Here is a 26,743-nt window from a genome sequence, read left to right as displayed (position 1 = left end):
TGGGGGTCCAGACTGGGGCTTTGTCCTAAACCCCAAAGTTTTAAGGTAATGTAATTCTTTTTTCCAGTGTGGCCTCCTGACAAAAGAGGCTAATGGGAGCCGGTTCAGACTATTTCCAGAGGGTGGGGGAGGGAACACCCTACGGCCTTGGCAGCGAGGCTACAGCATCCAGAGCCAGGCAGGTGTCAAAGTATACTAAGTGAACACCTGCCACCTGCATTGAAATGAGGTGACCTCTCACAGACTCCAGCGGATGTGATCCCAGCCTAATTGCCAGCATCGCGTCCCCAAGGACATATCTGGGCTTTTGTTTTTTTTTTGCCAATTTCCTCCATCTGTTTTGGAGGTCTTTTGATAACTTGGGCCATCACAACTGATCCTGATCTCACTTGACATCTCGGCGCACAATCTCAGCCAGGGCAGCAGTGGAGGAGCTACATATGGACACTGTACCCCTGGGTTAGGGAGTCGGAAAAAATCAGCCAGGGCTTTTACTCCTGACAGTTATCAGGTGACCCTGCTGGAAGTGTCCATGTGTTGGGCTACGCTGTATTGGCCCACCAACATTTCTGTCAAGCCTTAAATAAGAACGATGGCCACTTGAGTGCAGTGTCTTCAGGGGAACAAGAGAAGGGAGAAAATTTTAAAATTTTTTTTTTACTCCTCTCTTTTGAACTCTCCACAACACCCAACAGGGTAGATTTTCTCTGCTCTGCACTTGGGGAATCAGCATTTACCTGGCACAGGGCAGAGGAAAAAGGGACTGAGATCAATTATATCTCATCTCTGCTCCAATGTGCTGCCCCAAGATTTCCTGGGGCTCCCCTTACAGATGTAACTGGACCTGCACCTGTAGTAGGTGCAGGTCCAGTGTAGTTATTGAGGGGGCGTTTCCAGCCTCCCACTTTATTTTCCTGTGGCAACCCTCACAGAGAGCCCCAATATAGGGGTACCTGGTGAAAGCTGGTGCTATTGCCTGGCCCCAGACCCCAATCAACCGGAGGCGTGGAGTTGCACTCACGTCTACACCCCAGCCAGGGTGGGTCTATACCTGGAGTTCCCCAGGGCCATGCAGATATCCAAAGGGAGGGACAATGCAGCCAACTCTCACCTGTTAAGGCATCCAAAGAGGAAAATTGACAGGAGTAGAAGCCCTGGCTGATTTTTATCACTGATAACTAGGAAGTGTGCAACAGTGGCTCAGGGTGATCTTCAGATTTTTCCTCTGCTCATGTGTTGAGAGCAAGGCTTCCATTTGGGCACCTCTCTACAATAGTAGATGCTAAGTTAGGGATTCTTTACAGCGAGAGAGGTGAACATGAATCTGCATTCTACCACTTCATGGCACCTAATGCTCGAGTTTGAATTTTCTGTGCCACCATATTTTCAAACAACTCTGCATCTACAATGGTCATTGCACAATATCAGCTACTCCTGGTGTCAACTCATTGACAACATTAGATATAAGGCACTTTAGATAAGTGCAGCTGAGTGCAGACATTCAGTTATTCCGCTGTTGGTTGCATTGTTAAGTATGAATAGCTGGACCTGCAGGGAACTCATGGTATTGCAAATCCATGATAATGTGGGTCTATGAATCTGCCATCGGTTTAGGGCTGCCTGTTCCTGTAAATGCAGGTGATGATCCTGCATGCTTACACTCTATAGAGCATCTGGGTCCATATTTCACCACAGAGACCAACACCTGACGGAAATGTTAAAAGGAGGAGAGCAGCACATAGTGCCCTCCCAAGACAGGAAGAATTTTTAAGATAAATTAAAACCAGCTTTAGAAAGATAAACAGCAAATGCAAAAAAATGTGAAGTAGAAACAGAAAATGCTGGAAGATCACAGTCAATTCTCAGTATTAGAAAAGAGAAAAAGACAGATTAACGTTTTGAATAGAGACCCTTTGTCAGAACCCTGTTATTTTTGCTTTTTTTTGGGCGGGGGGGGAATTCAAAGTTTTTGGTCGCCTCCTTTAGCTCTTCACCAAACTCCCGCCGATCCCCGCTGTGAAATGTTCTGGGATCTTTCACTACATTAAAGGCACTTTGCAAGTGAGGCCTATAGCAACCTTTCAGCATCAGGTCATCGATGATAGTTTGTCAGAATAAAACCAACACGTGCACAACTGCAGCAAACACAAGCAGCTGTTCACACTCGGCCACATGATCTTCTGTACGGGCATTGAGACGTTTTGATGAAACAGAAACCAAATGGCCATTTGTTCTGCCTGTATGTTTACACATGCCTGCACACCATTGGTGGGGGATGGGTGCTAATGTTCTAAAAACAATTCAGGAATTTGCACATTTAAGTGTCAAGCCCTGTCCATTCTACTTGTTTCAACTGAGAAAAGTTGAGTAGAACTTTTAAGTTGTTGGGAGACTGCTGTCTGTATATGTGCCAACCAGCAGAGTCTCATGGCGATGGTATTTTGGGGGCCCAGTCCACTTGTCAGCATTTGCTGATGAAAATCAGCGTGGACTCGGCTCCTCTCCCCCACTGCTGCTCTTACTGGAGCTTTGTGGCTAATGGAAAGGATCTCAGCCACTGGTTATCGCAGGTAGGAAGTTTCACCAACACAGGAATTCCCCCACAAAGTATTTAACAGCTGAAATCACTTTCATTTGTAACTCAATACTCAAGTAGGATTGGCACTGAGGGGAGACGGAAAGGGGGAGATGGATGGCAATGAAGGGGAGGGGGGGAAGGGAGAGTTCGACGGCAATGAAGGGGCGAGGGAAAGGGAGAGATAGATAGCAATAAGGGGAGAGGGAAAGGGGGAGATGCATGGCAGGAGATGGATGGCAATGAATTGGAGAAGGAAAGGGAGAAATGACTGACAATAAAGAGGAGAGGGAAGGGGGAATGGATGGCAATGAAGAGGAAAGATCACTTCCTTGCAAGCTTTAACATGTGTAAGCTGCCTGTGGCATGCGAAGACATAATAACAACACCGCTTTGGAAGCATCAGTGATTTTTTCATATATTGCAGCCTTTGATCTTAGTTTGTGTGGTTGAGTGAGTTATAACTGTCTACACAGATTTGTGAGGTTGATTTTCCTGTTCAATGTGCCTGCAAAGTGCTTAGTTCCCAGGGCAGAGGAGACAAAAAAGGGGAGGAGACTCATGAAGCCTGGGGGCGGGGGGAGACGTGTGGTGTGGTGTGTTGTGCCTGCAGCAGGCACAAGCAGAGTTGGTGATGAAGAGAGAAGAGGCACCCATTTTGAAGGATGCAAGAAGAAGTTGGCAGTAGTTGCTCCTGGCTCCCCTCGGATTGGAGCCAGGAAAGGGAGGCCTAAAAAGGTATGTAAAATCATTTTACATCAAATGATCTCAGCTGCTTCCAAAGTAGTGCAGTTATCATGCCTTTTTTCTACTTCCCCAGTGATCTTTGGGCCTTGAGGCCTTCTGTCTGTTGTTTTTGCAGCACAAGTAGAAACCCGGCAGTTGGCAGCCATCCGCCCTCCAGCAGGCTTCTCAGACCTGCAGCAGAGGCTATATATCTATCTTTGTTTTTAGGCACAATACCCAAACTTTTATAGAGAAAAAAATTGTATTCATCAACTGACCATGGGAAATGTCACGGCCAATTCACTAGTCTTATTTAAACAGTAGGGCCGAGATCAGGAACTCACAGGAATACACCCATGTCCAACCACTCCTGGCACTCAACACATTGGTACACCACATACCGTGCTCCACTTCCTTTCTCCTCTCCTTTGCGGACTATCTCCGTCTTCTTTTCACCCTTCAGCCGGAAGGCAGATGACCGTTTACCGCATTCTGCACAACTAGCTCTGTTCTTACTCTGCCCAACAACACTCACCTACTGTAAGGCATTACTCCTAAAGACCCTATCGAGAACTGGTAAAGTCCACCCATGTAAGGGTGTGGAATCTGAATGGAGTTCAGGACTGGAATTCGGACACCGTCCCTCTATGGGAGAGTGTTACGCTCCAATGTTAGTGTTATCGGGTTGCTCTTCAGGGTATTAGTCTTCAAAAAAAAACAGAAGTCTCTTTTCACATATGTAGGACAAACCTAGATTAAATAGCACTGTGTGAACTTCATCAATCGACAAATTCATACTGCAGCCTGCTATCAGCAACACAATAACAGGACAGCATTTGAATCTCAGTAGATGCTGACACTCTATATGTTGACCATATAATTATAGATATACTTATAGCACTTTTTTATTACTAATTAGGGAGTGGAAAGCATGCTTGTGCTTTGTAAAGTACAAAAGTAATGTGTTAAATGCAGAAAGAGTTTATCTACATTCCATTTACCAATTTCCATTTGTGGAGAAATTGGTTTGGATTATACAGACTGGATCTATTTGCTCAACATGAAGGATCTCCCAGTATGTTGTCAAAGTTTGATTAATGCTTGGTTGCTAAGACAGCTCTGTGTACACTATTATTGATGACAAGCTACAATATGCCACAGTTAGGTGTAGCTAGGTAACTGGGCCTTGTTAATATAAACCCAGGAGTTGCTGCCACATTGAGCAAAGGTTAAACTGAGGGGAAAAGTACATCTTTTAAAAAAAAGGAACGACTGTATGGGATTCTTGAGTTGCATTAAGACCCGTGCTAGTGGTATCGATTCCTGACTCGTGGGTCTCACGCAACTCACTACAAATTGAAAGTAAACATGCTGGGTGTTGTTAAGGCTGGCAGGAGCTTTACTTTTGGGTTGCAACTGGTTGTGTGAGACCTGTACGTAAAGTCCCAGTGCTTCTAGCACGGCTCTCGTGCATTAGAAAAGCAGCTTTGGGCATTGAATCAAAAAGCAATGAAGTGAGGATTCTTCAGGTCACTATTTGTATTGACGTTGTAAATGCATTTGTGTAGATTTCATCCATTCACTATTTCTAATTGTAAGGATGTTCTAAAAGAAAACCTTTATGATTTGCTATAAATACGAAATAGATGGAGATCCTCATAGGTGCATTTATGATGTTGCTAACACATAGGGCTCGATTTTACCGTCGGGTTTCCTGTGGGTTTCCAGCGGGGGGGCCCCGAAAATCCCGATATCCAGTCACGTGACGGGAACCCGCCACGATCCCGCCCACTTCCGGGTTCCCCGATGACGTGCGGGGGTGCGTGCGTGGCCCCCGCTGGTGGGAATCCCGCAGGCAATTAAAGCCAGCGAGATGCCACTTGAGGTTATTTATTTCGCTTGTTCAGGTCATTAACTGACCTGATTAAGGGACTGTGTGTGATTTTGGGGAAACATGGGACTGTTTCACACACTGGGGGAAACAGTCCTAGTTGAACTGGACGTGTTGCAGCTGTCAGCCTGTGGCAGCTGCAAAGGTCCATTTGACAGGTGGGGGGGGGAGGAGACCCTCACCCATTGCAGGAGGCCGCTCTGTCACTTGGGACAAAGTGTGGCCTCCACCACCCCCCTCCGGACGGTCAAAGTGACCAACCTGCACACTCACCCCGGGGTCCGGAGACATGTGCCTACCTTGCGGACCCCCTCAGATGTACATATTGCAGATGGGGGCCGCCGTAGCTGCAGTCATGACCCCCTCGGAGGGCGAACAGCATCACCAGCCTCGCCATCCACGCCGTCCACCTCTGACACGTGGAGCTCCACAACAGAGTGCTGTGACACATCCACCTGTACAGCAGGAGGGAGGGCTACCACAGAGAGAGACGCGTCGCAGAGGGCACTACCCTCGCTACAGGGTCCACAGACCGAGGCGCAGCTCCCCGGACCTCTCCGAGCAGCAGTGCACACGGAGGTGCAGATTCACTCGACATGTAGTCGTGGAGATCTGCAGGCTCTTTCATGCCGAGCTGCTCCTGGCTGGCCCCAGCACCATCTGCTTACCTGTCGCTGCCAAAGTCACCACTGCCCTCCACAACTTCTCCTCCGCATCCTTCCAGGGTGCAGCCGGGTACACCGCCGATGTCTCTCAGTCGTCTGCGCGGAAGAGCCCTGCAAATACACCTGCACCTACTCTGCAGTAACACAATGGGTGGCATCAGTGGTGGGTCCTCATAGTGATACCCAGGAGCGGGCATTATTGGACACAACAGACAGGATTCGCGGAGATATGGCAGTGGTGGTGCCAATATGATGTGTGATGTTTGTTGCTCTGAAATTCAATATAGGTAACACCCATGGCAAACCCTCAGACACCCTTGTGCACCCCCTTCATGCTCACGACACGTTTGCCTTACGCTGCCTACTGCACATATGCGATGCATGCCCTGTGGCTGCAGCACAGGTGGTGGCAGGTTGAGTGAGGCTGGCCGTGAGAGAGATGCACGAGAGGGTGAGTATGGGATAGAGCCATGAGATTGTATGAGGATTGGGTTGCGTGTTAGTGGCGGGTGAGTACTGGCGAGGTGAGTAGGTGGAGGTAAGATGAGGATGGGGTTTGAGTGGGTATGAGGGGTGATGTGACAGAGTAGTGTTGGCGGTGCCGAAGGAGATGTGGGGTGGGGGCAGTGTTGTGGCAGACGGAGTGTAGGGGAAAGACTACGTGTTCTCACTTTGGCTGACCTACTGAGGTCATTGGAGCGCCTCCTGCACTGTATGCAGGTGGGCGATATGTTGGTGGTGCAGGTGACCCCCTCTGCCACCTCGAGCCAGGCCTTCTTGGTGGCAGAGGCAGGCCGCTTCCTCCCGCCCGCCAGGTGGAAGATCTCTGTCCTCCCCCTCCTCCTCACCCCATCTGATGATACCTGGGGTGAGGCATCATTAAACTGGGAGCAGCCTTCCCCCTGGGCTGCTCCATGCTGTAATTTGTTCCATTGGTTGCAGCATCTGTCAGTGGAGGACTGCCCCTTTAACTAGAGAGCCTCCAGCTGACAGATCGTACTGCGCATGCGCAGCCCGCCCGACGCGCAGACCAGCAGCGCGGAGCCCGGAGGAGCAGGTAAGTGATTCCAATTAGTGGATTGCCTGCTACGATCGCGCGGGCAACCCACTAATTTCACCGGGCGCGGAGGCCACGCACCCGAAACCCAACCCGCCGGAAACCCGCAGGCCTGGTAAAATCAGGCCCATAGTCACACATTTTTATCCCAATGTGCCTTTTCAGCTGGCCAGGCAATTTTCTGAGGTCTTATCCCTAAGGTGGTGTAAAGTACTAATGCCAGTAACCCTCTGTGGATTTGTACATACTGTACATCTTTATTGTTGTGTAAAATACAATATCCGCATTTTCCCAGCTTTTGCCATAGAATAGTCTGATAAGAACGTTCTTTCCAGCCAGCCTGGTAGACTGTGTTTGTGTAATCAATGATTATCAGGTGATGGTTATGATTCATGGACTCCTCATTTTTGGCATCCCACGTGGAGCCAACATTAAATGCTCCCAGATCAAGCACAGCCCATTCCAGATGCAGAATGAAGCTCCCTCGATTCTGTCTTAGCCCCAGAAGAGTGAATTGCCCAAAAGACCTATCCTTATGACCTCCCTGAGTGAAATTGTCAACATTGTGGAATTTGGTATCAAATTATATTGCTGTTGAGATATAAGTGTCTAGTTTTTCATAATGAATCACCATTTTCCACATATTTATGCAATTGCAGTGGAAATAGGGAGCTGTATACACCCCTGTGGAAAATTCTAGCATACTGGTCAAATATGCCTGAAACTGCAGAGAGAGACAATTCAACCAAATGCTGGCTTTTAGGTTACTCTTATTCTACCAGAGGTGAAAGACTTTGTGCGATTGCTCATTTAGCCAATTGATATTATCTGTGCAATAACGTAGGAACGGGAACTGCAGGCTGTTGTTAGGAAAGAAAAGAATTGGGTTGGGGGTAAGGGAAGTCCTTACTCTTGCCCGATGGTAAGTGAATAAATACACAGTGCTTATGATGACTGAAGCATGAACGCAGGCAAAAGGAAGTGGACATTTGTAACTTGGTACACGTTTTACCCTCTTAAACTGTACGGTCCACATTGACTCCTCAAGGCCAGTTCTCAGTCATACCATCACATGAAAGTGCTGAGGGCCAAGTGGTTCCCCAGAAGGAGCAAGTGAGTGATAAGCCCTTGGGTCACCGTCATGCTCCATTCTATGGGCTGGTCACAAGGCAGCATAGGTCGAGGGCTTTTTTCCCTCGGGTAGGGAGGATGGGTGGCAAAAGTAGGTCAAAATTGCCGTGTGCTGTTAATGAACACACTAATGTGTTCACGTGAAATTGTTTTGTCCACTATTTTAATTAAGACATTAATTCCTTTATTTGAAATGGATCAACACCTCAGTTAAAATAGCAGGCAGAGAAATTTCATATGAATGTGTTTCTAATATCGTCAGGCTCTCCAAAGAATAGTGGGGGGGGCGGTTGGGGGGGAATGCTTTCGTCAAATATTTTAAAAAGGCATAAATGCACCTTTCTGTCATTTTTAAGAGTTATGTAAAATAAATGTATTTTAATTTTAGGTTGAAGATTTCCAAAATTATTGTGGTTGGGGACCTGTCAGTGGGGAAGACGTGTTTAATCAACCGGTAAGTACGGCCCAGAATGGAGTTTGAGTACAGGAGCAGGGATGTCTTACTGCAGTTATACGGGGCCTTGGTGAGACCACATTTGGAGTGCAGTTTTGGTCTCCTTATCTGAGGAAGGATGTCCTTGCCATGGAGGGAGCGCAACGAAGGTTTACCAGACTAATTCCTGGGATGGCAGGACTGACATATGAGGAGAGATTGGGTCGACTAGGCCTTTTTTCACTAGAGTTTAGAAGAATGAGAGGTGATCTCGTTGAAACATATAAAATTCTAACAGGACTAGACAGACTAGATGCAGGGAGGATGTTCCTGATGGTTGGGGAGTCCAGAATCAGGGGTCACAGTCTCAGGATACGGGGTATGCCATTTAGAACCGAGATGAGGAGAAATTTCTTCGCTCAGAGGGTGGTGAACCTGTGGAATTCTCTACCACAGAAAGGCAGTGGAGGCCAAGTCATTAGATGTATTCAAGAAGGAGATAGATATATTTCTTAATGCTAAAGGGATCAAGGGATATGGGGGAAAAAGCGGGAACAGGGTACTGAGTTAGACGATCAGCAATGATCATTTTGAATGGCGGAGCAGGCCCGAAGGGCCGAATGGCCTACTCTTGCTCCTATTTTCTATGTTTCTATGACTTACACCTATTTATGGAAAATGAAAAGCACTGGCAACAATAGCAAAGAACCAGGCCTGAGAGCAAGCTTGAACGCATCCTGCAGCTTTTATCAGACTTGCTGTTGTCGGAGATCACAAGTATTTCACATCTCTTTATTTTTCCATTTGCCCTTCAGGTTCTGTAAGGACACCTTTGACAAGAATTACAAAGCTACTATTGGGGTGGATTTTGAGATGGAGCGATTTGAAGTACTAGGAGTCCCCTTCAGTTTGCAGCTGTACGTATGGAGCTGAAGAAGTATACTGTGGCTATTGAGTCGTACCTGGTTTGATTATTATGAAGTATTTTTTACTGTGCTCCATCGCAGAGCTCTTGGATTTAATAACATTTACAAACATGCAGTCCTTTTGTGGCAGTCTATATGCTCCAGTAGTGGAGCATTGGACTCCAGTTGAGGGGGCCTGAGTGGAAATCCAGGCAGATTGAGCTGCCCTCTCTGGGTAGATTCTGTCTGTCACAGCAACAGGAGTGTTGGGTGGTTTCAAAACACTCCGTCTCCAGGCAGAAGGTCTTGGCAGGTAAGCCTAATATGGGACAGCTGTGCTAAAGGCTGAGAAGAAGGCTACAGCACCGACTGCCTCTGCTTTCCAGGCAGAATGAAGCCTATGATCAGGAAAGCGGAGGAGGTAAAATGATTTTAGTAACGTCATACTTTCATCTCTGACTGTCAGGAACAAACAATGTCCATGTTTATGGTTCAATGGATCAGTAAAGAAACAAACCAGTTTGGCCTTTAGATTAGCCCTGTATAATTGCTTGTGTAAACCGTACCAAATCTATGTGCAAGGCTCACTCAGACCTGCTAGAGTTCCTTGGGCTGAGCTGTTTGCATAGCGTCTTGTTAAGAATATGATTTTGTGCTCTGACAGTGGCTCAGTGAGTACCTGATCCATATAGACCAGGAAGATTGCCAGGTAGATCTCAGTACCTGGATTAGGGAAAGGAAAATTTGACCAGGATTCCCATTGCTGATCAGTATTCAGTGACCCCTCATCAATATATGTGACCTCTAATCGGTATTCAGTGACCCCTGATTGGCCTCCAGCAAGCTGGCTGGAAGTGCCTTGTGTGGACATGATGAATACAGGATTGGGTTCAACTGTGATGCACCTGAGGTTGAATAGCATGATGACATTCTGCCACAGCTACATATACATAAAGGCCGTTTGGCTGATGGACTGGAGGTGCCAGCATCTGTTCTATGGAACTGAACTCCAGCAAAGCAAAAAAAAACCAAAATTAAAAGAAGAGGGTTCTTTTATCTGAAAATCATGTGAAGTAAATTAGTAGGTCTAAATTGAAATAGTGTACTAGAATGATCTTTAGAGTTACAGTACTTTATATATAGCACATAACTTTTCTAGTCCTTCTGTACAAGATGTGACAAGAAATCGCTATGCTTCTAGGATCCTGTTCTTTTATATTTTAATTTTGAGGAGAGAACGATCTGGGTTTTACACTCCAGGTTCCTGCCATTTTCAGCAGTTACGGTGCCAGCCAGCTCCAATCTATACAAGAGGAAAATGGGCCCTCATTAAATGATTCCAGTGTACTGGTCTTACGAGGACACAGAAGAAATGGAGAGAGACCCTGTTCTGAGTTTGGGGAAAGAGAGATCAAACAAAGGGGTGAAAGACAGTGGAAAACAAATCATCCTAAGAAGGGTGGGAAGTTAGAGAGAAACCTTGTTATAGTAGGACAAATGTAAGGAATCTTACAACACCAGGTTATAGTCCAACAATTTTATTTTAAAATCACAAGCTTTCGGAGATTATCCCCTTCGTCACCTGACGAAGGGGATAATCTCCGAAAGCTTGTGATTTTAAAATAAAATTGTTGGACTATAACCTGGTGTTGTAAGATTCCTTACATTTGTCCACCCCAGTCCATCACCGGCATCTCCACATCACTGTTATAGTAGGGTAATGGGAGCAAGAGATGTTGTTCTGAGAGAAGATTCACAAGACAATTATAGGAAAAGGTACTTCAGTATTGAATAGTGTCAGCCGTGGCTTAATGGGTAGTATTCTTGCTGCTGAGTTTAGAAGGTCACGGGTTCAAATCCCACTTCCAGGAACTTGAGCACAAAATCTAAGCTGACACTCCGGTGTAGTATTGAGGGAATGCTGCACTGTTGGAGGTGCCATCTTTTGAATGAACCGAGGCCCTGCCTTTCCATTCAGATGGACGTAAAAGACCCCCGGCACTATTTTGAAGAAGAGCAGGGGAGTTCTCCTGGTGACCTGGCCAATATTTATCCCTCAACCAACATCACTGAAACAGATTATCTGGTCATTATCACATTGCTGTTTGAGGGACCTTGCTGTGCACAAATTGGCTGCCGCGTTTCCTACTTTACAACAGTGACTACACTTCAAAAGTACTTCATTGGCTGTAAAGCACTTTGGGATGCCCTGAAAGGTGCTATATAAATGCAAGCCTTTCTTTTTTAAACCCTTTACTTTTTATCTATGAGCAGCTGTAAAGCTGGAGGCGAAGAGATACAGATGACAAGAGAAAAGTGTAAGAGAGGCATACAGAGAGAGAAAGATGGGAGACAGAGTGGAAGACAAACAAAAACAGAGAGCGGGAGACAGAAACAATTACAGGTTGAGAGAGAGAGCCAGAAAGACAGTTACATGAAGAGACAAATAAAAAAAAACTTGTGAGCATCACCATGGGAGGTCAACTAGTTTGTTATAAATTATGGGATTGAGATAGTACACAGCAACATTCAGATACAGGTGAATTGTGCAGTATAAATTATAATAACTCTAAAATATATCTAAAAATCTGTGTATTTTCTAATAGATGGGACACAGCAGGACAGGAGAGGTTTAAATGTATCGCATCAACATACTACAGAGGAGCACAAGGTACAAGTTTTATTTTTAGCAGTATCAGAAAAACTCTGGTAACATTGTGAAATGCTGAATTTTGTTGGCTAATATAATTAGTAATTTGTCAGGTTGCAGACCAGCGCATAATCTAACAGCGCAGTACTGAGGGAGTGCTGGTTTGTTGGAGGTGCTGTCTTTCAGGTGAGATATTAAACTGAGGCCCGATCTGCCTGCTTAAGTGAACATAAAAGATCCCATGGCACTATTTAAAGAAGAGCAATGAGTACTCCTGGTCTTGTGGCCAATATCTAATGTCATCAAAGAAAACCAATTATCTTGTCATCCATTTCATTTGCTGTTTGTAGGATGTTACAGAATAGCTGCTACATTTGCCTACATCACATTAGTCACTGCACTTCCAAGTAATTCATGATGTGAGACATTTTAACATGACTAGAGGTTATATAAATGCAAGTATTTTTATTTATTAATATTACACATATTCTGATTCTGCCTTCACATTCAACCATTTGGGCAGGAGGCCAGAGAACTCGACAAGCCTCACAATTCTTGCGGACCTGAACCTGTGTCTGCTGGGCCTACCCAATGGAGAACAAGCCCCACCCCCCGCAACATGTTCTCACTGTTAGCCTTTTGCGCCCCCTCCTCTGGTGAGGCGCACTTCTCTCCACAAAACCAGTTTTTGCAACTGGAAGGCTGTTTCCAGTGGGGTGCCGCAGGGCTCGGTACTAGATCCTTTGCTTTTTGTGGTATACATTAACAATTTGGACTTAAACGTAGGGGGCATGATTAAGAAATTTGTGGATGACACAAAGATAGGCCATGTGGTTGATAGTGTGTAGGAAAGCTGTAGACTGCGGGAAGATATCAATGGACTGGTCAGATGGGCAGAAAAGTGGCAAATGGAGTTCAATCCGGAGAAGTGTGAGGTAATGCATTTGGGGAGAGCAAACAAGGCAAAGGAATACTCAATAAATGGGAGGATACTGAGGGGTGTAGAGGAAGTGAAGGACCATGGAGTGCATGTCCACAGATCCCCGAAGGTAGCAGGACAGGTAGATAAGGTGGTTAAGAAGGCATATGGAATGCTTTCCTTTATTAGCCGAGGCATAGAATATAAAAGCAGAGATGTTATGCTGGAACTGTATATTACACTAGTTAGACCGCAGCTTGAGTACTGCACACAGTTCTGGTCACCACATTACAGGAAGGATATAATTACACTAGAGAGGGTGCAGGGGAGATTTACAAGGATGTTGCCAGGGCAGGAGAATTTTAGCTATGAGATAAGATTGGATAGGCTGGGGTTGTTTTCTTTAGAACAGAGGAGGCTGAGGGATGATTTGATTGAGGTGTGCAAAATTATGAGGGGCCTAGATAGAATGGATAGGAAGGACCTATTTCCCTTAGCGGAGGGGTCAATAACCAGGGGGCATAGATTTAAAGTGATCGGTAGAAGGATTAGATTGGAAATGAGGAAAAAAATTTTCACCCAGTGGGTGGTGGGGGTCTGGAACTCACTGCCTGAGAGGGTGGTAGAGGCAGAAACCCTCAACTCATTTAAAAAATACCTGGATTTGCACCTGAAGAGCTGTGACCTGCAGGGCTATGGACCAAATGCGGGAAAGTGGGATTAGGCTGGGTGTCTCGTTTCTCAGCCAGCGCGGACATGATGGGCTGAATGGCCTCCTTCTGTGCTGTAAATTTTCTATGATTCTATGAAAAAAATATATCCATGAAACATCTGTGAGACATCTGTCAGTGGAATGAGCAATGTACATCTGGAGTTTGGGAGGTATGAGGCAATCGTCTTACAAGACTCAGACTCTCTACAGACCCACACCACTCCCAAGAAGGATGGGCCAACTCAGAATGGATTCACAAGCCAACAACAGTCCCACATTAATGTCTCACAAACAGTGACAACCTAACCTGAAAGACTCTTCTCTATGTGGACTGAGCCCTTGATATTCCCTGACCCAGCTGGACCATTGCCAACTTATCTTGACAAACCCCCCCCTCCCCAAAACAGCATATTGTCTAAAGTACCTGTTATCAACATCCGCAGTGTACCAGTGTATCACACTGTAAATACCATGTGATAAAATTGTAGTGGCCTCACAAAATATATGCCTGGATTCTTTCTTCATGAAAATAAAACTTGCAGTGCCATCGTGTGGTAGGGCAGAGATTGTCAGCCATGGTTTGGCAAGTTTTCAACCTCATCCAGGATGGTTGTGATGGGAGAGAAAGATTATAGGTCAGGTCACTTCGTGCTGCCCTTGCCATTGGTGGGCAGTTACAAAGTGATGTCAATAGATGCCACTCCACCAGGAAAGGAGAGTGGGGAGAGGAAGGGATTAAAACTTTTCCAGCCAGCCCTATTACTAAGAACATAAGAAATAGGAGCAGGCATGGGCCATGCGACCCCTAGAGCCTGCCCCGCCATTCATTAAGATCATGGCTGATCTTCAACCTCAAATCCACTTTCCTGCCCAATTCCCGTATCCCTTAATTCCCTTAGAGACCAAAAATTTATTGATCTCAGTCTTGAATGTACTCAACGACTCAGCATCCACAGCCCTCAGGTGTAGAGAATTCCAAAGATTCACAACCCTCTGATTGAAGAAATTCCTCCTCATCTGTCTGGGCTCAGGCTGGGACTGAGGTTGGGGAGCTTAGAGTGGTGTCCACTGTACCCAGAATATGAGTGTGTTATGGCAATGGAACAGTGTGTGATTGTCCCATCATGCAATGCATTGCTTCTGGAATGTAAACGAAAGCATCTGACACAATTTTAAGTTTTCAATTTATTTTATTCTGTAAATAGTAAATACTCTGGCGAGGCTCTCCAGATATGAGAAAGAAAAATTACCCCTGGAGGTCTGTCTCTATTAGAAATACCAACTGGGGTCAAGGTGGAAACCTGACATCTCCAGTTGGGGCAAACAGAAAATGGGGTCAAAACCAGCTTTCCCTGATGGTGGGAGGCATGGGCAAATCTTCCACTTGACTTCAAGTCAATGGAAAAGGAAGTCAGGAGCGGCATAGAACGTGCTGCCGATTCGCTATGAGCGTTACTGGCGATGACCAGTGTCGCCTCTGAGTCTTTCCTGGTGTATTCCTTTAACAAGGACCCACCCACATGACAGATCAGTCTTGCTTCTCGGTGAATCAGTGTGAGCTGTGATGAAGACATATGCTTAAAACAGAAATTAAAACATATTCAGTTGAACGTACTTTGCTAACCATTCCATTTCCTGCTATTTAAAGTAATAATCATAATGCGATCTTTCTTTCAGCAATAATAATCGTATTTGATGTCAACGATATAGCATCTCTGGATCATGTGAAGTGAGTAATAAAATGAGACTTTCACTTTATGCTGTCATTTTAAAAAGAAACCTTTGAAAACAATCCATGTCATTGCTTCCAGAAATTTCTGTTTGAAAGTTTCCAGTACATTTTCTTTCCATATTTTGGAAAGGCAGACTGTGCCTCCGAATTCATATCTGCCATGTAATTTTCCTGTTTGGTTGTTACTGGTGTTGCCAACAAAGCTAGAATCTTGTTTTAACGTATCATAGTGGCTGGATTTGCTAATCCGGTCCACTCCAACCCAATGTGTGGCAATGAAGTCTTGTTTTACGGTGCAAAGGACAATACCAAGTACATAAGATGGGGTCAGAAAAACACTGGGGGGACACATTCCCCACCTCCTTGCATCCCCATTTCCTGGCAGCCAGTTCTGGTAGTGGAGGGTACACTCGCCTGTTTGGGGACAGGTGTATGAAGAAAATAAATGTAAATCGGGGAAATACATGCTCCAAAGTACATCTTACATTTGGATCCTTTGAACGCTGGCCCCAGAGGCCGCCTAGTAGACCCAGGTGTCCAGCATTCTCCTAACGGCAGTGGGCGCCCCTATTATTTTTTGCACCTGGGCCTGTACAAATGCTAACGGAGCAAGGCCTTGTACAGGTTGAAGAGGAAACCCCATAATTTAGCTTGTGCAGGCAGCACAGAGGCAACATGCGTCTCCATCCTTGCCAGGCCTTGGAAGCCTGACAGCTAAGCTCCACCTCTGGTATTTAAGTGACTCTGAGGCAGCTGCGACCAGGGGTGCATCTCCATGGAAGATGGATGAGACACCCCTAAGATAAACGCCTTAAACCACAGGAGTACAGAAACTGTAGACCGTAGAGTCTACAGATCTATCAGTTGGATTTGAAATCCCAAGTTTTGGCACTTTAGTGGTTTGGAGGTGGATTATGTGGTCATGTGGCAATGGACCTTTCACTGGTACCTCTGACATCACAACAGACACACCTTATCATTTCCCCATCCTCATCCCTATCCCGGCTCCTTGACACTTCTTGTTAAGATGTGTAGAATATTCAGACAATTTTTGGTAGAATTTTGTTTTAACATGGAATAATGCGCAGTTTCCACAGAAATAAAAGATGTAACATGATAGAATCGTAGCATGGTTACAGCACATTTGGCCCATCAAGCCCATGCTGGCTCTCTGCAAGAGAAATCCAGCTAGTCTCACTCTCCCGCCCTTTCCCTGTAGCCCTCCAATTTTTTACCTTTCAAGTACTTATCAAATTCCTTCCGAAAGCCATCTGCCTTCAACACCCCCTCAGGCAGTGCATTCCAGATCATAACCACTCGCTGCATAAAAAAGATGTTCCTCATGTCGCCTTTGGTTCTTTTATGTCCTCTGGTTCTTGACCCTTCTGCTATTGGGAACAGTTTCTTCCTATCTACTCTGTCTAGACCCTTCATGATTTTGAACACCTCTATCAAATCTCCTCTCAACCTTCTCTGTTCCAAGGAGAACAACCCCAGCTTCTCCAGCCTGTCCACATAACTGAAGTCCTTCATCCCTGGAACCATTCTTGTAAATCTCTTCTGCAACTTCTCTAAGGTCTTCACATCCTTCCTAAAGTGCAGTGCCCAGAATTGGACACAATACTTCAGTTGTGGTCGAACCAGTGTTGTATAAAGGTTGATCATAACTTCCTTACTTTTGTACTCTATGCCTCTATTTATAAAACCCTGGATCCTGTATGCTTTTTTAACTGCTTTCTCAACCTGCCCAACCACCTTCAAAGATTTGTGCACATATACCCCCATGTCTCTCTGTTCCTGCATCCCCTTTAGAATTGTACCCTTTAGTTTATATTGCCTCTCCTCATTCACAAATAATCACAAATATTTTAACACATCAAATTAGCCTTCTGAATAAAAGCTCAACTTCAGAGATGGAGCATCGTTATTTGCAGCTCTAACTGTTGTCACTTTTATCTTTTTAATAATTGTTTCTGTGCTCTTTTCTCAGACAATGGCTAAAAGATGCCCTTAAAGAAAATGACCCTGCCTCTGTATTGTTGTTCTTAGTTGGGACAAAGAAGGACCTCAGTGTAAGTAGCCAATGGCTCTAGTTAGCAGACAATTTATTCAAATACTGAGAGCTAATTGATTTCAATTCCTATACTCCAAAGGTTAAATTTCAAAAGTTAGGATTTCACATGCACTAGGAACATAGGAACAGGTGTAGGCCATTCAGCCCTTCGAGCCTGTTCCGCCATTCAGTTAGATCATGGCTGATCTGTACCACAGCTTCATTTACCTGCCTTTCAACCACAGCCCTGATACCCTTACTTAACAAAAATCTGTCGATCTCAGTCTCGCAAATTTCAATTAACCCAGCATCCACAGACTTGGATCCACTTGGGGAAGAGAATTCCACATTTCCACTACCCTTTTGTGTCTCCTTTATCTTCTTTTGTGTGAAGATGCTCCTCCTAGTTTTTGATCTACATTTATTTTCACTAATTTATATTTATGACTTTTGGTCCCACTATCCTGCCTTAGAGTCATAGAGTCATAGAGTTATACAGCACGGATAGAGGCCCTTCGGCCCATCGTGTCCGCGCGGGCCATCAAGCCCAGTCTAATCTAATCCCATATTCCAGCATTTGGTCCGTAGCCTTGTATGCTATGGCATTTCAAGTGCTCATCCAAGTGCTTCTTGAATGTTGTGAGGGTTCCTGCCTCCACAACCCTCTCAGGCAGTGAGTTCCAGACTCCAACCACCCTCTGGGTGAAAAAGTTCTTTCTCAAATCCCCTCTAAACCTCCCGCCTTTTACCTTGAATCTATGCCCCCTTGTTATAGAACCCTCAACGAAGGGAAAAAGCTCCTTTGTATCCATCCTATCTATGCCCCTCATAATTATTTATTTAAAGTAAATTTTTCAGATTTACTTTCAGGGGCGTACGGGGCCTTGAGGAGCAGGATTCCCCTTGTAGACACTTACCTTGTGCCGGGGACTGTTCCTATGGGTCCCCAGCGACGGATTCCAAGCCGCACGATTTTAACAGCCGGGCAGCTGCTTCCCAAGGACTTCCCAACCCTTTTGATCAGGAAGTCGGGAAGGGGCATGCTAATGAGGCCGGGTATTTAGAATCGGTCGAGTCTCCCTGCTGCCGCTCCCGGGCTGACCACTCGCTAGGCCACGTTCCTGCCCGGGAGATCAAATTGACCCCTTATATCTCTACTTGCCTGAAAGTAGTGCAGTAGAATTTAGGCCGTGTTTTGTTCATTCCATTTACACAATTCATTGTTTTTTCAAGTCTGCCGCCCAGTACAACCTGATAGAGAAAGATGCCATCAAAATTGCCAAGGAAATAAAAGCTGAATATTGGGCAGTGTCTTCTCTAACAGGTGAGTATAAAGTGAGTTTAGGTTAGTTTCATTGTGAAAAAGCATGTTATGTATGCTGTAATATTGGTCATTTCTTTGACCAATTACTGAGTGAAAAGATGGCAATACTGGAGAATGGACCATTCCTTAGCTTTAGACTCAGTGCAGGTAATTTTAACTTTTTGATAGTGTAAGCCGGGTGATATCGATCAGTCGCCTGCTTCACGCCTCTCCCGATATTCGTTTCCAGTGAAAATGAAAATAGGGAGAAGTGTATAATGGGCGGCAGATCTAGTGTTGCCCCCAATTACACTATCGCTATAGTCAAAATCATCCCCAGTGACACCGCTAACCTTTCAAAACCGCTGTGTTATTTCTACATTAAATTTTTAAAAAATTAGATTGCAGCCTTTTTAAGTTCAAAGTAAACGTTTTGGGATTGGCTACATTTCTCCAATTTTACTCTTAGTTTCATAAATTTTGGGAGGAAGATAGAACAAGGTATGTACAATACCTGGTTCTATTCCTGATGAAACTGAGATCCGCCCCATTTTAGATTGTAAAATTTGAACATTATAGGGGTAATTTTACAAATTGAAATGAAAATGAGCGGCCACAAAATCGAGGGGAGATCGTGCCAAAAACCTTATACGTTCTCCTGGCAGGCTCAGTGTGTTGTGTGCGCGTGCGTGCATTTTGGACAAATATCAATTTATCTGGAAGCAATACATACTAGTGACATTTTAACTAGTTTACAAATTCTACCATGACCTCTTTGAAGAGTTTTCCGTCATCTATCCTAACTCTGCTCCCAATTCCTGCTCAGTATACAAATTTCCCCCCTTCTAAAGTGTCTTTGGATGCTTCACTACATTAAAGGCACTCACCGGGAATTTTCTCATGGGTTTCACCCAATCGGCCGCAGTAACATCGGCGGACATTCTGGATAAACCACGTAAACGGGATTTCCATCAGTTACGATGTCCAATTGGGAGAATCCCTGAGGAATTTCCTGACGGCTATGTAAGTTGTTGTTGTAAAGGGTAAGACATGTTACCTGCTGAATAATTCCAATAGATGGCGATCTTCGACCATTTTTCAGCACATTGTAAATTTTTTCACGCTCCAAAATTTCAATCAGTCCAAAAGCAGCTTTACTTTATCAGAGCTTCTATTATTGACCTGCCAAATCTGAAATGAGTTGGTTCTAACATTTATGGATTTCCTTACAAAATCCAACATTTTCAGTAAAGAATCTGTTATGATTTTCTAATTTTTACAAAATAAAAATTGCATATTATAGAATCATACAAAGGGTCCAGCACAGAAGGAGGCCATTCAGCCCATCGAGTCCGTGCTGGCTCTATGCAAGAGCAATCCAGCTAGTCTCTCTCCCCCGCCTTATCCCTGTAGCCCTGCAAATTTTTTCCTTTCAAGTACTTATCCAGTTCCCTTTTGAAGGCCACATTTGAATCGGCCTCCACCACCCCCTCGGGCAGTGCATTCCAGATCCAAACCACTCACTGCGTAAAAAAGCTTTTCCTTATGTCACCTTTGGTTCTTTTGCCAATCACCTTAAATCTATGTCCTCTAGTTCTTGACCCTTCCGCCAATGGGAACAGTTTCTCTCTATCTATTCTGTCCAGACCCTTCATGATTTTAAATACCTCTATCAAATCTCCTCTCAATCTTTTCTGTTTCAAGGAGAACAACCCCAGCTTCTCCAGCCTATCCACATAACTAACGTCCCTCATCCTTGGAATCATTCTAGTAAATAATTTCTGCACCCTCTCTAAGGCCTTCACATCTATCCTAAAGTGCGATGCCTAGAACTGGACACAATACTCCAGTTGTGGTCGAACCAGTGTTTCATAAAGGTTCATCATGACTTCCTTGCTCTTGTATCTGCCTCCACTTTATCCTACTTTAAGTCAGGTACTTTCCTCACCACTCTTCCTCATTGTGCCTGGTATTTAGAGTGTCATCAATGTACAGGAGTATATTGTGATATGCGCTTTAGTTGTCTGTGGACAGTTACATTTTAGTGGGCTATTTTATTTTCTGTTTTCTTCATGCGTCTCCCAGGGCTACACATCATTCCTAACCCATTAAAGCAAGTGACCAGCTTCTAGGCATCTTCCAGTGGTAGTTTTGAGCTCTGCATTAGGAGCTGTGTGAGAGTGCCAATGATAACTGGCCTTTCTGTTTCTCTCCTGGTCTAAGGAGCAAGTGCCTGGCCTTCTCCACTTGGCAATTCCCCACATGATTGGGTACATGCCCCACTACACCATAGCATTGACATGTTGGTAAACCCTTGCGCTGCTACACCTAGGAGGAAGTTGGATTTCGAAAAAACAAACTGTACCAGTCAAATATGCTGTGACCCTTCGATCGAATGCTAACACGTTTTTCTTCATGGTCATCAGGAGAGAATGTAAAGGAGTTCTTCTTCAGGGTTGCATCCTTGACCTTTGAAGCCAATGTGCTGGCTGAGCTAGAAAAGACTGGCCCCAGGAAGATTGGGGACGTTGTTCGTAAGTATAGCCATTAATAAAAAGCAGTATCGTTCCTGTTCAGTTCCCAGTAGATGACATGGTAGCAGCAGTCAATGAAAAGAGATTCATTTGGGGATGGGGAGAAGCTCATTAAAATATCTATTCTAAAAGATGATATTGCTCCCCACACCGTGAGTTCCTTGATCTTGTCTGGGTCGTCAGAAGTGATGCAGCCACCTCGGCACGAGATTAAAGGAAAATAAAAATGAGCAGCCAATTTCATGGGGAGCTCCACACACCTCCTAACAGATAGTGATGCTTAGCAGAGACGGGAGCAGGTCACCTAACTACCCTGTCAGTTGGCAAAGTGGGAGAGTGCGGTGACAGTGGAGGGGCGAGAAGGGAGACTATAACTCTTTAAAAAAAGAAATCAAGGTGGGTGTGGAACCATTCCCCAGCATGAGCCAGTGGGGGTCATTTCCAACCTCACAGCCTGGGCGGTAACCTGAATCGCACTCCCATTCTAGAAATAAGTTTAAAAAAAAATTTCAATGGAAATAAAATTCTGCTGGGCTCTATGGGCAGGCGATCTGCTCTGCCAGTTTACTGTCAAAGTGGTGAAGGTGAAAATTACTCCCAACGGGGCAGACTTTTACTTGAGGCACAAGACAGGCAGTTGGCGCGTGAAGTGTGCCCACTGCCCATCTGTTGTAACTGCCATGAGGCCTGAGCCATTTTGAGCCGCAGGCCTCCTTTACATGCAGCCGGCAAGTTGTGGATGTCAAATTGGCCGCTCCGAATCAGCTTGCTGGTTGGAGAGGGTGGAAAATCGGTCGGCTGACAGTCGGACCTGGGGGAGGCCTTGAACGGGCAGGCAGCGGGCTGGACTACTTTGTGGGCCCAGGAGGACCAATCCTGCTCTTTCTGGCCCCAGAGTTAGAAAGAAACTTTGATAGTTTTCTGAGTGACCTCCAGTGGTCTCTTTAAGGACCGGTAGTTAAAAGAAAGAAAGACTCACATTTATATAGTGCCTATCGGGATCTCAGGACGTCCCAAAAGCTTTACAGACAATTAAATACTTTTGAAGTGTAGTCACTGTTGTAATGTAGGAAATGCGGCAGCCAATTTACACACAGCAAGGTCCCACAAACAGCAATGTGATAATGACCAGGTAATCTGTTTTTAGTGATGTTGGTTAAGGGATAAATATTGGCCTGGACACCAGGGAGAACTCCCCTGCTCTCCAATGCCCAGTACAAATTGGTGAAGAGTGTATGGCGCATGTACCACCCATTCATACCTCAAAATTGCAAGGTCCTATGTATGTGATAGGAACCCAATTTACATATTACAATTGACGTCCCAGCTGAAACAGGTTGGCACTCTAGCTGCCCATCTCAGGCCTTTACCCAAAATGGTGGCAGCCAAAATGCCATAGTAAATGGGGCGGTATGTGACCCAATGCCATTTTCACACCAGGTAGGGGGAGGTTAAAATGAACCTGTGTCTTTAGGAGAACAGAGAAAATCTGATTGTGGTACAGGGGAGGGCAAATTACAGAAGTTGTAAGTATTCATTCTCCCATAATCTGAACAAAATACCTCTGAATTTCTTTTTATTTCAGTAAAGTATAATCAGCAAGAATGCTGTACAATCTAGTAACAGTATTTTTTACAAATACCTTTTTCTTTACAGGCATCAACAACAATGACAAAAACCTGTTTATAAATGCAAAGAAATCCAAGCCTAACTGCTGTCAGTGACAGTGATCTGAACTGCCAATGTAAGAGTTACATGTTGCACTATATTCATTTTTTAACCAAAGATTTCTCACGCCAACAAAATAATGTTACCAGTTACTGATCACCTTCATAATGCAAAAAAATGTTTAAAAATGACAAAATGCCAGTCAGGAGAGTGTCCAGCAAGGAACCGTGTCCACTTGAGAATATCTCCAAGAAATTGCTGTCAAGCTTTTGCCATGTATGTCAATCCCCTGTCACGTTATAAGTGCAAATGGAAAAATTAACATTCTGATGTGCTGAAGCTCACTTTGATGCCAACTGGATTGAACTCCATTGTAAACCATTGTAGGAGATGTGTCTTGCACCATTGACGTGCTCAACCTAAGCAATTGCCTCTCCGAAACAAAATTAAAGAGCAGAGGCCTGAAATAAAAGTTACAAGGCCAGTGTGTTGTCCACCAAAATACATTTTGCTAGATTTTCCTGGTCTTGTACCTGGGTCATAGCAAGTACAGGAAAACCGGACAGGGAGTAGCACACCTCCTAAGGGGGCCCACTCAATTTTCTGTCCCTTTACATTAATGGATGGAAAATTGGGTGGGCTTCTTTATGGACATGTGCTGCTCCCTGCTTGATTTTCCTCTATTTGCCATGCCCAGGCAATCTAATAGCCCCAGATGCAGGACCAGGAAAATCTGGTTCATTTTTGACAATATGTAAAGACTCAACAAGATTGCATGTAGCATCACAAATCAATAATATTTCCAGTCCTATAACTGAACCAAAGTCTTGTGATGTTTGTATCTACTCAGTACTAATGTGAGGAACTGCAGAGTTTGAGTGTTTTTGTGTTAAGGGGACCCTGTTGCCAAGCTAGGACATCTTTACATGTTTTTCAACACCATAATAAGGTCCTTAATCCTGTCTGCTTAACAAGTCAACCCAAAAAATTAATTCATTGTGTAAATAATTTTGAGATGTTTCAACTGCATGATTAGCAGAATATAAATGAAAGACATTTCCTTTCCTTTTTATATGTACGAGATAGCCTATTGCAACACTTGACTTACAAATTGCATTACAGTTTTAAAATATAAAGCAAAACCATGTAACTACAGTGCAGACTGCCAGTTTCCCCTGCAGCATTCAGAGGGGTAAATTTTCCTGTGTAGGCAGCCAGGGAACACTTATTCCCTGGATGCTAAGCACAGGAAATAGGGTTGGAAACCCAAAGTTATGGGTCTCTGCCCCCTTGACGATGCCCCAGGATTTCTGGGGCTCTCCCAAGGGGTCAGAGGCGGACTGCAGCGCAGGCCGGAGCAGTCATTCAAATCAGGTGGGAGAGGGCATGCCTGACCCTCCCATCTCATTTTCTTGTTCCCTCGGTAGCCAAGTGCCCATTTGGAGGGATGCCCAGAAGAAGTAGGCCTTAAGACCTTGTGTCCAGTTGCTCTTCGATTGAAGGATTGGGGAAGGATGGGCAGCAACCTTGCAGATAAGTCTATTTTCTTATTTCAGGAACATCATGCCAGGGATCAGCTGGAAACTTTCTGGCTGCTGTGTTTAGACCCTGCAAGTCTGTGCAGTTGGTGTAACCAGGGGATTCAATTGACCTGTCCCATTAAATTATGGGCGTACTGAAACACGGATAGGTGCATTGCAATTGGTGCACGCTGTGCCCATCCAACACCCCGGCAGAGGTTCCAGGAAAATTGGCATCATAGGAATAGGAACATAGGAAGAGGAGTAGGGCATTCAGCCCCTCAAACCTGTTCCGCCATTCAATTGGATCATGGCTGATCTGTATCTTAACTCCATCTACCCACATTGGTTCTGTAACCCTTAATACCCTTGCCTAACAAAAATCTTTCAATCAGATCGTCTATCACCAGAGCTTCTAAAATGAGAATAGCTCTTCAGCAAACATCTTGGTGACTTTTAAGGTGCTGGCTGCCACTAATTGCTCCAGAAATTGAGGCTGTGCATGAAACTTCACAGTCTGACAACAGAAACTTTCAATAAAACATAGAATGTGTAGACTGCGGTTTGTCTGATGAGGGCAAATAGAACAAATTCATACTCGTAAAAGGGTAAGAACAATTGGTTGAAAATCGTCCAAAACAGTATTACTCTTTAAGTACATGTTGTTCACATTTAACCTGGATTTAAATGGCTTTATGGTTTAACCCATTGCCTTCAGCAGCTTCCTACATTCTTTAACTCAAATCTATTGTATCTGTGCAGTTAGTTTCAGTATTGTGGTGGACCTTACAGCTGGAAACTCATTCTAATGTTTCCATAGACTATCAGGGGAGGTTTTTCTGGGTCTGTGTCCAGGCCCACTGGATCATTGATTGTAATGAATATCAGAAAATTGTGCGCTTCCTTTACAGGCTCTGACCTGCTTCGTATTCCGATATTTACTGTGCCCAGGCGAGTCCCCCCCCCACCCCCCCCGCACCCCCACCAAAATATTTCACCTTTTACATCCGTTTTTTATTTTCTCCCTGATGCTGCTGGTCGTGAACATACATGGCACTGATGTCAGGACAGCCTGGGGCCTGGACATCGCCATTGTCAGCATTGCTAGCATTCTGTGTATTGGTGGAGATAAAAGTTTGCGCAGTGGTTCTCACGCACCAAATATCCGCATTCTATTCCATTGTTCATCTCACACCCTTATTTCTATATCTTTCCATAAAAAATAACAGCAGGTTGATTCAGGACCACAGCTCAGTAACAAGGTCGTTTCTTGGGGATAAAATGAAGAGAAAAGAAGCATGGTCAGTTCTATGGCAATCTTGCACAGTATCATACGCAAACCTATTGAAGAAAGCACAAATGGTTCCTCCAAGTTTGTGGTTATCATGGCTGATGAATCATTTTCTGTGTACGTGTATTCATTTTTGTGAGCGTAATTTTTTTTATAAGCTGCAGCTTTATGTTCACCAGTTTTTTTTTCACTTCTCTGTAGAATGATACATGTTCCTGCAATAAAGATGTTTTCACTATTGTAAAAGCCATCTAGTCAAGAGTGAAACTACTTTTCAGAATGTGTGTTGTATTAGGTTTAGAGGCAGATGGAGCAAACTGGGAGAGAGCACGAACTCCATTTCCAATCATGATGTGCTAAGCATTACCCATTTGCAGCAGGAAGAGTCAAAACTTCAATCCATATAAATCCATGAACAGCACTGCAGGATCTCAAGTAGTATTTTTAAAAACATCTTTTCCAGGCTTGTGGGCTGAAAGGGTGGGGTGGGGGGTAATAGATAATGAGCAGAGACTCACTGCTTTACCCTGCAGAGAGGGAGGAAGTCAGAAAAAAAAATGATGGATGAGTAGCCCTGGGTTGTTCTCAAATATTTCTTTAATGCTGAGTTTAAGGTGGTTTTGCTTCAGGGGAATGCCACAAAGTGTAGACACATAGTTCTGTCATAAGCAGCCCTTTCAATGGTAAAAGATACAAGCTTCAACAACATCAGACACCAATCTTTCCATGGATTACATGAGCCGTTCCTTCATCGTCGCTGGGTCAAAATCCTGGAATTCCCTACCTAACAGCATTGTGGGAGAACCTTCACCACACGGACTGCAGCGGTTCAAGAAGGCGGCTCACCACCACCTTCTCAAGGGCAATTAGGGATGGGCAATAAATGACGGCCTCGCCAGCGACGCCCACATCCCATGAACGAATTTTAAAAATGCTATCGTTGGATTAGCTGCCTTCTATGCATAGAGCCTATCCTAT

At 44.7% G+C, this 26,743-nt stretch overlaps 1 protein-coding gene across 1 annotated transcript in view; it reads left to right on the top strand.

Annotated features, from left to right (window-relative positions):
* rab34a (RAB34, member RAS oncogene family a) overlaps positions 1 to 26,011 on the top strand; it is a 38,686-nt gene extending 12,675 nt beyond the window's left edge. Inside the window, exons 4-12 of the mRNA XM_068008230.1 lie at positions 8,434 to 8,499; positions 9,294 to 9,395; positions 11,990 to 12,054; positions 15,342 to 15,393; positions 17,387 to 17,468; positions 18,683 to 18,773; positions 21,179 to 21,286; positions 22,943 to 23,030; positions 25,704 to 26,011. Of these exons, the coding sequence (XP_067864331.1) occupies positions 8,434 to 8,499; positions 9,294 to 9,395; positions 11,990 to 12,054; positions 15,342 to 15,393; positions 17,387 to 17,468; positions 18,683 to 18,773; positions 21,179 to 21,286; positions 22,943 to 23,010 (634 nt within the window). The 3' untranslated portion in view covers positions 23,011 to 23,030; positions 25,704 to 26,011. The remainder of the gene's footprint in view (positions 1 to 8,433; positions 8,500 to 9,293; positions 9,396 to 11,989; positions 12,055 to 15,341; positions 15,394 to 17,386; positions 17,469 to 18,682; positions 18,774 to 21,178; positions 21,287 to 22,942; positions 23,031 to 25,703) is intronic.
* The last annotated feature ends 732 nt before the right edge of the window (positions 26,012 to 26,743 follow it).

This window comes from Heptranchias perlo, chromosome 28, assembly GCF_035084215.1.
Source record: "Heptranchias perlo isolate sHepPer1 chromosome 28, sHepPer1.hap1, whole genome shotgun sequence".
In the NCBI taxonomy this organism is placed as follows: domain Eukaryota; kingdom Metazoa; phylum Chordata; class Chondrichthyes; order Hexanchiformes; family Hexanchidae; genus Heptranchias; species Heptranchias perlo.
This window is presented reverse-complemented; position numbering and strand designations above follow the sequence as displayed.